Source organism: Falco punctatus (genome assembly GCF_963210335.1).
Source record: "Falco punctatus genome assembly, chromosome: 18".
Taxonomy (NCBI): Eukaryota; Metazoa; Chordata; class Aves; order Falconiformes; family Falconidae; genus Falco; species Falco punctatus.
Window position 1 is genome coordinate 4594690 of NC_137598.1, and position 10401 is coordinate 4605090.

Consider the following 10401-nt stretch of genomic DNA (forward strand, 5'->3'; position numbering starts at 1 on the left):
GTGCTGGCAAGAGTCTAGCGAGCCAAGGCGAGAGGCTGCAACGTGTGGAGGGAGCAGCGCTCCGAGACCCTCTCTCTTACATCAGCCTTGAGCTGGGGTTCCTGAAGCACTTCAAGACAAAGGGAACGAGAAGTTGTGCCAGCCCTGCAGGAACATGCTGGATGGACTTCCTTTATCCTCCCTCCAACCTCAGTAAAGTTCCTCATTAGAGGAAACCAATGCTGGCTACTTTCCGTACGATAGCTCAGTTAAATTTAAAGGTCGTAGAGTGCCTAGTGAGAAAGCGTGTCTAATAAAAGGCACAGAAACAACTGCAGTGCCAGCAGATTGAATTCCCCTAGCAAGAGCTGAGCAGAGGGCTAACAGTCCTGGAAAGGTCACTCGGTATGAGATGCATTTCAAAGAAAAACAGGGACAAGGCAAATCTGGGAAAAGCAGTTGAGAAAAGATGAATAAAACAATGCAGCGTGTCCCAAGAAGCCAAGAGATCAAAGAAGGGGAGGCCTGGGGTACCTGGGGCACAGTGGGGTCCTGGCCCAGCTCCTGCAGGCCCCAGGTAGAAGGGTCAGGATTCTGTACCCGGTTCAACATCGCAGTCTCAACCCTCTTTGGTCCTACAGCCAAACTTTTAACACCGGAACCGCTGCTGAGGAAAAGCAAGTGGGACACCGTGTTACGTTGTGACTGAACAGCGACCTGCGGGGGCATTCTGGCTGTTTCTGAGCCAGCACTCAAGGGTGCTGAGCCAGGAGGGAACTGACAGTGCCTTGTTCTGTGCTCTTAGCCGGTCCAGCAGGCAACAACCCAAAGACAATGATGCACCAGAGCCACAGAGCAAAGAGCATGTCTCCCTTCACCTCTCAGAGTTTATTATTCTTTCAAATGTTCATAAAAGTACACTGCTAATCAGAGACCCAGCAGCACTAGGACCCGGAACGGGGGTGGACAGCGAGCCCTGCAGCAGCCCTGGCCTGCCAGCCCTGCCAGGGATCAGTGAACCGCTGGCCATGCTGCCCTGAGCAAACACGAGCGGAGCGAGCCAGCTTCAGAGGACCAGAGAGGCACGTGGCACCCGCCTGGACAAGGGGCAAGTTTCAACAGCACAGCACGAGGCACGAGACCTCTGTCCCCTCCTGTGATGTTGGAGGTCTCCTCGTACCTCCTGCGGCTCACATGTCCGCGGCTGCCCCTTGCGCCTTAGCAGTTTCCAGCACCCTCACAGGAGACAGCAGGGAAAGTAAGCATGGAACCCGTGTTCTCGGAAGCCACATGGAGAAGCAAAAGACCGGGCTAAGGCATAGACCAGAGCAAGCCAAGGAAATGGCAAAAAGGCGCTGTGGATCATTCATCTAAAAGCAACATGACCCAACTGCTTTGTCAGGTACGCTGCCAAGGGTTACACAGCCTGCCAGCTGCTCAGAAAGACTTTGGGGCAGTTGGTCCCTGCATTGCCCAAGCCAGCCAGAGGACAAACTGACCAGAGGGAGAAAGGCTGTCCAGGGACAGTCAGTGGACGTGGAATTAGCACAGGCAAACGTGTGACAACAGGGGAGTTCCCTGGGTGCAGGGGCCAGGTTTGATTGCAAGAGCAAAAAAGCTAAACAAACCAAGCTCGGAAGTTGCGCCCTGGGGCTGCCCTCGCATCTGAAGCATTGGCCACGGTGTTCACCAGGAGCAGCTGGTGGTGGCTGGGGAAGCAGCACGTGGCAGGGTGGGAAAAGAATGCTGCTATCTTCTATGCTGGCGTTGCTTAGAAAGAAGAGTGATCCTCAGCCCCTTTGAAAGTCCTGAGGAGCTTCAGCCACCCCGGTGGAGCCCGGCAGGGAGCTGTGCCCGCTCCATGAGAGTTAAGCCAAGAACAGCAGCAAGCAGGAAAGGGCTGGCATCATGCAAAGTGGCCCCGTGGAGGTAACAGCAAAGCTCGTCCTTCCAGGCAGTGCCTCCTGCACAGCCCGGAGCCATCAGGATGACCTGGCAGAGTCCCTCAGAGAAATGAATCCATCAGGGCAAGAGAAATTGAAAGGGGGAAAACGCTCAGCGCCGCACTGGGCAGACCCCACGCAGCAGCAGCAGTTACACGAGCCCTTCAGAGAGAAAGGGAGATCAGCAGGTACCTCCGTGCAGATGCCAGGCCCAGGCTGGCAGTGTCCAGGGCTGGGAAAGGGAACCTCTGCCCTTCCAGCAACTCTGCAAAGGCTCCCAGGAAATCCGGACCCCTTACAAAGCTGTAGCAGCAGAGCAAGTAGGTGTGGGCAGGAGCTCTCGGCTCCTCTCGGCAGGATCAGTGGTTTTGCAGGCAGAACCCACCTACATGTGCTCAGGGTGGTTCTGGAGACACTTGATGACATCGGTAACAGGTTTGCCCTCGTAGCAGATCCGATACACGGCTGTGAAAAGGGGGAACCTGTGGGCACATGGACAAAGTCACCCCTTGCCCTGTCGCCACAGCTGGCAGAGCACCCCGGCTTCTGCTGCGACGTGTAGGACCACGGGGTGGGAGCGGGTGGGACGGCGGCACGTTGGCTGTTCCCACCCTGGGCAGTGCAGAGACCGACCCGAGCAGCAGAGATGCCAAGGGGGGGCTTCCCCTCCCACAGCTGCAGGAAAGAGCCCAGCCCCAGCCCCAAAAAGGGGACGAGAGAGGTGACAGCACTCACTTCTCCACTAAGTTCTTGCTTTTAAGGATGCGATGCAGCTCGGCAGACGTCGGGGGACCCTGCAGCTTCTGTCCGTTCAACATCTCCTTCTCCAGCTGCTCAATAGACTGAAAGAACCCAACAGTGAGGGAGCTGGACCCTGCAAGCCCACCCGCCGCCCCGCGCTCCCTCCCCGGAGCCAGGCTGCGGCAGCAAACGAAGGCATGGTACCACGATGCTAATTGGGTTCATCTCCCTGCAGACATCAGCCTTGCCTGCTCCCTGCTCCTCTTACCTTCCCCGTCTTGACGAAAGCCTCGGCCACCTTGCGATTGCGGCCACCGTAGCAGGTCGTGATGAGGTCCGCGACCCCGCAGCTCTCCAGGAAGGTGGTGGCGGTGACGGAGCCCTTACAGAAGACTTTGGCAAAGGCGATCATCTCCATCAGTCCCAGACGGATCACGGCAGCTTTTGTGTTGTCTCCATAGCCGAGCCCATCGCAGAAACCAGCTCCGACAGCCACGACGTTCTGGAAAAGAGCAGCAGCACAGAGGGATCTGTTCCCAAAGGAGCTCAGGGCTTTGCAGTGTCCATGCGTGATCCCAAGCACAGGCTCCTGCCTGCCCCTGCCTATGCCAGCGATCGTCATCCCTCCTCCCTGGACAGGACACGTCCACAGATCCCTCCAAAGGGGGACTCAAAGGTCTCAGCGAGCCACAGGGCAGTATCCAGCAGGATCATTCAGCTGGCAGCCTCCACCCCAGAGCTCCTAGAGAACCACGGGCCCTGCTGACTAAGACCCACAAAGCCTGGTGAGCAGCTCACCCACCTTGAGAGCCCCGCAGATCTCTACGGTGTCAGCCTCCTCCACCACCGTCACCCGAAAGTTTGGCGTCTGCATCAGCTCCTTCAGCGTCCGCCCGTGCTGCGCGTTCTTGCAGCCTGACGAGACAAAGGGAGGAGGAGGAAGATGATGGAAGGAGACCCTAAGGCAGGACTGGTGCCGCTCTCCTCCACCACAACCTTTGTAGCAAGGGGAACCTGTTGCCCAATAGAGAGACATCGCTAAACTTTTCCAGGTCCACAAAGCACCACGCATGCATTGCCTGCCAGATAAGCAAGGTTCAACGTCGGGATTCCCAGAAAATGGGGATAATCCCTACTGCTGTGTCAAGCTAGGCAGAAACTCCACACCCAGGAGATTAAAGGCATCTTCCAACATTGCACATTTGGGTTTGGAAAATTCTCCCGTGTTCCTGAGGTGTCCTGTGCGAGAGCTTGCAGCGCCAGCACGCTCTGCTTACACCTCCCCAGTCCCTGCAGCCTCCTGCACAGCACATTTGCATTTGTTTAACGCACAGATGCTTGGAATCCCGTAATTTCTAACCCACCAAACCCTTCTGGTTGGTTTTGGCTGCTGTGCACAACTCACAGCCAGCGCGGAGGATGTTAGGAACGGTCGTCAGATAAACTTTCAAGTGGCCCTGGTTGGCAACAACATGAGATCCAGGTGAGCGTGCCTTGAAGCCCAAGGGAACGAAGGTGACTCTTGTTTCTAAAGGGTCTCTCGGTGGCCACCCCTCTGATTTGCACCAGGCAGGCTCCCTGATGCTCAGAGTCTGCGAAACGCACATTTTTAACGAAGGGAGCGATCACATCGTAAACCCTGAGTTCATCCAGCTCCTACGGGAGCCTAACTCCCCAGGGACAAAGGGCCGGCTCACGCCAGGCAGCAGCGGTTCCAGCCACACGTTTTTTGCAATGAAGCATGGCGAACACTGTCTACATCTAAGAAAAGACCAGACAATACATTGCTAGTAGCATTCCCTTGTTGAGCAAGCCAGCAGCCAAGCTTATCTAAAGTTGCTAATGCTTTTCCAGCGGCCGCTCCAGGTATAAAAAGGGAGGCAGCAAAGCGTTGACGAAAAGACCAAAACTCCACGTGGTCTTCACAATCAGGTCCCCTTTGCCTTTTCCTGCTCGTTAGAAACAAGGGCTGCTAACGCGAAGGGGTCACGGCTCCTTACCGATGGTCGTTTCACAGAACTTCTCTTCTGCCACTTCGTTCGCAATATTGGCCCCCATGAGGACGCTCATCTCTATTCCCAGTTTTTCATGGATAATGTCTGAGATCAGCCTCAGCCCATCTGGTCCTTCGTCCACCCCCTGGGAGACAACCAGGGATGGAGATGAGCACCTGCTCTGCCGGAGACCTGGCCCCACCAGCCCCCATCCCATCGCCAGAGAGACTTTGTACGAGGGCACGTAGTGCCAGGGCAAGGGGGAATGGGTTTAAGCTAAAAGAGGGGAGATTTAGAGCAGCTGTTGGAAGAAATTCTTTACTGTGGGGGCGGCGAGGCGCTGGCACTGGGGAGCTGTGGGTGCCCCAGCCCTGGAAGGGTCCAAGGCCAGGTTGGACGGGGCTGGGAGCACCCTGGGCTGGTAGGGGGGGGGGTGTCCCCCTGGCAGGGGGTTGGAACTGGGTGGTCTTTAAGGTCCCTTCCAACCCACACCCTTCCGTGATCCCTGTCCTGCAGTGCTCTGACCCATCCCGACAGCCCCCCCAGTGCTCAGCTGCATCCCACTCCTCACAGCACTTGAGATCCCCCACATCCTCTCATCCTTTACGCCCCCAAATCCCCACAAAGACTCTGCCCCCCTCCCCCTTTGCCCCCATCCCCACTCCCAGAGCCCAATTTCTGCTCCAAAATCCCAGGACTCCCTTTGCAGCCTCTCGGATCCAGGATGCCTCCAGGTACCCCCTGCCCTCCCCCCCAGCCCGGGCAGCGCTCCCCCCGCTCCCACCTTGACGAGCGACACCCCAACCGCGTCTTTCTTCACGTGGCCCTTGAGCTGGTCGCAGACTTGGCCAATAAACTGGTGGGGCACCACGAACAGGAGGATGTCAGCCCCGGCGCAGGCTTTCAGCAGGTCTGGCTCCGCTACCTGAAGAGTACGACTGCTGTCAGCAGCTGCCGCCTGTAGTTGCGCAGCGCGTGTGTCCCAAAGCCAGGGCAAGGGGAGAAGGGGCTTGGGAGTGACCGCGGGGGGTATCAGCGTAAGGGAAGGAAGGGCACGAAGGCGCTGAGCTGGCAGGACAGAGGGGTCGGAGCAGAGCAGGGCAAACGCAGCCGAGCTGGTCCCGTGGGAAGAGCTGGGATCACGTTGGGAACGTCGGCACCAGCGAGCCCGGTGGGCTTGGCTCCCCGCACGCCCCCTCGGCTCCCCGCACGCCCCCTCGGCTCCCCGCACGCCCCCTCGGCTCCCCGCACGCCGCCGCCGCCAGCTCGGGGCAGCCACATGGCCCCAAGCCCAGCGGGAGCAACGCAGGCAGCGAAGCCAGCCAGGGCTGCAGCTCGTCCGAGCACGGACCAAGGTCACCGGGAAGGCGCAACCGCGTCCCACGCTTCCCGGTGCATCCCCTCGCGCCCAGCACACCAGGGAGCACATCCAGCAGCTCCCAGCGCAGTTATTTATTACCAGCACCAGACCGGAGGCTGCTGCCGTGGGTCACACTCACCAGGTTGGGTCACACTTACCCCGTTGGGTCACACTCACCAGGTTGGCACCAGGTTGGGTCACACTCACCCCGTTGGGTCACACTCACCAGGTTGTGTCACACTCACCCCGTCGGGTCACACTCACCCCGTTGTGCCACACTCACCCCGTTGGGTCACACTCACCACATTGTGCCACACTCACCACGTTGGGTCACACTCACCAGGTCGTGTCACACTCACCACGTCGGGTCACACTCACCACGTTGTGCCACACTCACCACGTTGTGCCACACTCACCCCGTTGGGTCACACTCACCAGGTCGTGTCACACTCACCAGGTTGTGCCACACTCACCCCATCGGGTCACACTCACCCCGTCGGGTCACACTCACCCCGTTGTGCCACACTCACCCCGTCGGGTCACACTCACCCTGTCGGGTCACACTCACCCCGTTGTGCCACACTCACCCCGTTGGGTCACACTCACCCCGTTGGGTCACACTCACCCCGTTGGGTCACACTCACCACGTCGGGTCACACTCACCACGTTGTGCCACACTCACCACGTTGTGCCACACTCACCACGTTGGGTCACACTCACCAGGTCGTGTCACACTCACCAGGTTGTGCCACACTCACCCCATCGGGTCACACTCACCCCATCAGGTCACACTCACCCCGTTGTGCCACACTCACCCCGTTGGGTCACACTCACCCCGTTGGGTCACACTCACCCTGTCGGGTCACACTCACCCTGTCGGGTCACACTCACCCCGTTGTGCCACACTCACCCCGTTGGGTCACACTCACCACGTTGTGCCACACTCACCCCGTTGGGTCACACTCACCAGGTCGTGTCACACTCACCAGGTCGTGTCACACTCACCAGGTCGTGTCACACTCACCCCATCGGGTCACACTCACCCCATCGGGTCACACTCACCACGTTGGGGGGCAGCTTGTGCCCTGGCAGGTACTTGACGTTTTCGTGCTCCGTGTTGATGATGTCGGTGAGCCGCCGGCCGCCCACCTCCTCCTGCAGCACCCACATGTTCACCTGGCTCTCGAAGGTGCTCAGCCGCGCCGCGTTGGTGCCGGCGATCTTGGCGATGGCCGAACCCCTGCGTGGGCAGAGCGGAGCTGTAGGCAGCGGGTACCAGGGAGCCCGGTGCACCAGGGATCACGGGGGTCCTGGTGAAACGGGGGCGCCGGGGGGCGCGGGGAGGACAGGGACCCCCGTACCCGGGCAGAGGGGACCCCAGTGCCCAGGCGCTGGTCGCTCACCAGTTGCCGGAGCCCACGATACAGACTTTCTTGCCGCCCATGGTGCTGGGAGCCGGGGCGCTGCGCGGCGCTGAGCCCTGAGCCCGCCGATGGCATTTCAAGGCCGCCTGGAGCGGGGGCGGCACCGACCCGCCCCCAGCCCCGCCTCGCCCCGGGGGGGACACAGCACCCTGCTCCGAGGACTCAGCACCCTGCCCCGGGGGGGAGCACAGCACCCTGCCCCGGGGGGGACACAGCACCCTGCTCCGAGGACTCAGCACCCTGCCTCGGGGGGACTCAGCACCCTGCCCCGGGGGGATGGGGAGCACAGCACCCTGCTCCGGGGGGATGGGGAGCACAGCCTCCTGTCCCGGGGACTCAGCACCCTGCCTGGGGGGGACACAGCACCCTGCTCCGAGGACTCAGCACCCTGCCTGGGGGGGACACAGCACCCTGCCCCGGGGGGATGGGGAGCACAGCACCCTGCTCCGGGGGGGAGCACAGCACCCTGCTCCGGGGGGATGGGGAGCACAGCACCCTGCTCCGGGGGGGAGCACAGCACCCTGCCCCGGGGGGGAGCACAGCACCCTGCCCCGGGGGGATGGGGAGCACAGCATCCTGTCCCGGGGACTCAGCACCCTGCCCCGGGGGGGAGCACAGCACCCTGCCCTGGGGGGGAGCACAGCACCCTGCTCCGGGGGGGAGCACAGCACCCTGCCTGGGGGGGACACAGCACCCTGCCCCGGGGGAGGACACAGCACCCTGCCCCGGGGGGGGACACAGCACCCTGCTCCGAGGACTCAGCATCCTGCCTGGGGGGGACACAGCACCCTGCCCCGGGGGGATGGGGAGCACAGCCTCCTGTCCCGGGGACTCAGCACCCTGCCTGGGGGGGACACAGCACCCTGCCCCGGGGGGATGGGGAGCACAGCACCCTGCCCCGGGGGGGGAGCACAGCACCCTGCCCCGGGGGGGAGCACAGCACCCTGCCCGGGGGGGACACAGCACCCTGCCCCGGGGGGATGGGGAGCACAGCCTCCTGTCCCGGGGACTCAGCACCCTGCCCCGGGGGGGACTCAGCACCCTGCCCCGGGGGGGGACACAGCACCCTGCCTGGGGGGGAACACAGCACCCTGCCCCGGGGGGGGACACAGCACCCTGCCTGGGGGGGACACAGCACCCTGCCCGGGGGGGAGCACAGCACCCTGCCCCGGGGGGGAGCACAGCACCCTGCCCCGGGGGGATGGGGAAGCACAACATCCTATCCCGGGGACTCAGCACCCTGCCGAGGGGGGGAAGCACAGCACCCTGCCCCGGCGGGGCAAAGCCAGCCCTTCCCCAGGGGGACTCAGCACCCTGCCCCGGGGGGGCAGAGCCAGCCCTTCCCCAGGCACGGCCAGTGCTCCCAGTGCTCCCAGCTCGGTAAGCAACGCGGGGGCAGCACCGCAGGTGCGGATTTCTCCCCCGAAGCCAAGGTGAAAGAGCTCAGATCCCAGCTCTCGGCTGAAGTGGGAGCCGTGACTGCCGCTCCTCTCCCCCCTTCCCTGCCCAAGGCATTTTATCCTCCCCTCCTGCCCAAGAAGGGGGATTTTCACCCCCGGGCCAGCCCCCCCCCCAGCCTGCAGCAGCAGCGCTGCCCTTTCCTCCATCCCCCCAGCATCTCCTCCCCTGCAACAAGGGCTTTCAGGTTTTCTGGGAAGCATTACATTCCCACTTCTATAAATAAGGCCGGGCGACGAGAGTGATTCGCCTCTCGCATAGTTTTAAATCCTCCCAACGTAAACTTTAATCCACTTTCCTTCAAAATTATGCCCGGCTCCCTTGGGGCTTGTAACGAGCTGTCACCATTCTGCAAGGCTGCAACGTGCAAACCGAGCTGCCTGGAGTTTTGTCAGCAGCTTGGTCGCTGCCTTTCCAGTTTTGCTCAAGTTACTTCGCTTATTTACCACAAAAGTGCACTTTGCAGAAGGCGTAGCAGGCTCGCCAGGCCAGGAGATCCTTACATGAAAGGCCAAAATAGGAAGAGCTTTCTCCTGTCTCTTAACCCAGCCGGCTTTGTAAATAATCAACTGGAAAAAACCAAACGGGAGATAACCCCGTCCTTTCCCAGGCAAGCACGTAAGTGTCATCCACCGAGGCAGCTGCTGAAAGCGTGCTGTCAGCGCAGGAGGGAGGACAGCTTCCTTCGCAGGAGGCTTTTATTAAAACTGGGTGACGTCTACAAGGATACAGTACAAAAAAAAAAAAAAAAAAAAAAAAAAAGGAGGAAAAGAAAAAAGAAAAATTTGGTCCATGGAAAAAACCATAATATTCAGTTAAGAAAAGCAGTTATTCTGCAACAGCTAGGTTTGCCTACGCAGTACTCAGCATCCTTCATGCGTGAATACCCTGAGGAGTCAGTGGGCTGCTTCACCAGCACCGAGACCTTCACCCCAGTACCACAGAGGAGCCGGTTCATAAGGGGGCGAAGGAGAAGGGACGGCGAGAGTCTATTACTCACGGACATGTAGTAACACAGACACAAGTAGGGCCACCCAGGCTCCCAAATCCATAGCCACCTTCCCTGCCACGCCGCAGCTGGCTGCGGGGAGGTCCGTCGGCGTTACAGTCCCGAGCAGAAACACCGAGATCCGGGTGAAGAGAAGCCACTCTCTTACTCCTGACCACTAGTTCACTAGTAACTCATCCCATGAAGAGGCATCTGGGCTGTTACTCCTCACAGCAGAGAAAATCTACTTGTACATTCCTGAACCATGCTGGGCCTTAGGGCAGCCCCAGAATCTAAAATTTGACTAAAAACCACAGGAGCTTCAGCACGGGATCCCCCCGCTAACCCGTGTCCGCTCGGAGATCCATCCGATCCCAAGGACTGTCCTGTTACACCCTCAGATCCACACGCAGGAGCTGCTGGTCCCCGCAGCAAGCGACACAGGATAACTGTCCCAAAGGAATGAGCCTACGCCCCCGCGCAATCCCACCAGGCGGCTGCTGCATCCCCCTCT

General features: G+C 60.4%; 1 protein-coding gene across 2 annotated transcripts; it reads right to left on the reverse strand.

The window, feature by feature from the left end:
• Nucleotides 1–424: 424 nt before the first annotated feature.
• Nucleotides 425–7600, reverse strand: GPD1 (glycerol-3-phosphate dehydrogenase 1). Of its 2 annotated transcripts, none has more exons than XM_080368825.1 (9): nucleotides 7421–7600; nucleotides 7080–7257; nucleotides 5442–5582; nucleotides 4664–4802; nucleotides 3466–3578; nucleotides 2932–3165; nucleotides 2658–2764; nucleotides 2308–2404; nucleotides 425–643 (listed from the first exon to the last, which is right to left on the reverse strand). In XM_080368825.1, exons 1-8 carry the CDS (start codon nucleotides 7459–7461, stop codon nucleotides 2308–2310), a joined length of 1050 nt encoding a protein of 349 aa, XP_080224951.1. In that variant the 5' UTR covers nucleotides 7462–7600; the 3' UTR covers nucleotides 425–643. The 2 variants fall into 2 exon arrangements, with proteins under 2 accessions (XP_080224951.1, XP_080224952.1); XM_080368826.1 differs by having other exon boundaries at nucleotides 425–646.
• Nucleotides 7601–10401: the final 2801 nt, after the last annotated feature.

What these genes read in the sequence shown, in the direction of transcription:
- GPD1 (XM_080368825.1), bottom strand. Translation starts at nt 7,461, where the DNA reads ATGGGCGGCAAGAAAGTCTGTATCGTGGGCTCCGGCAACTG. An exon ending in ATCGTGGGCTCCGGCAACTG is followed by an intron (nt 7,258 to 7,420) that starts GTGAGCGACCAG and finishes CTGCCCACGCAG; the next exon opens with GGGTTCGGCCATCGCCAAGA. An exon ending in CTTTCGTCAAGACGGGGAAG is followed by an intron (nt 2,765 to 2,931) that starts GTAAGAGGAGCA and finishes GGGTTCTTTCAG; the next exon opens with TCTATTGAGCAGCTGGAGAA.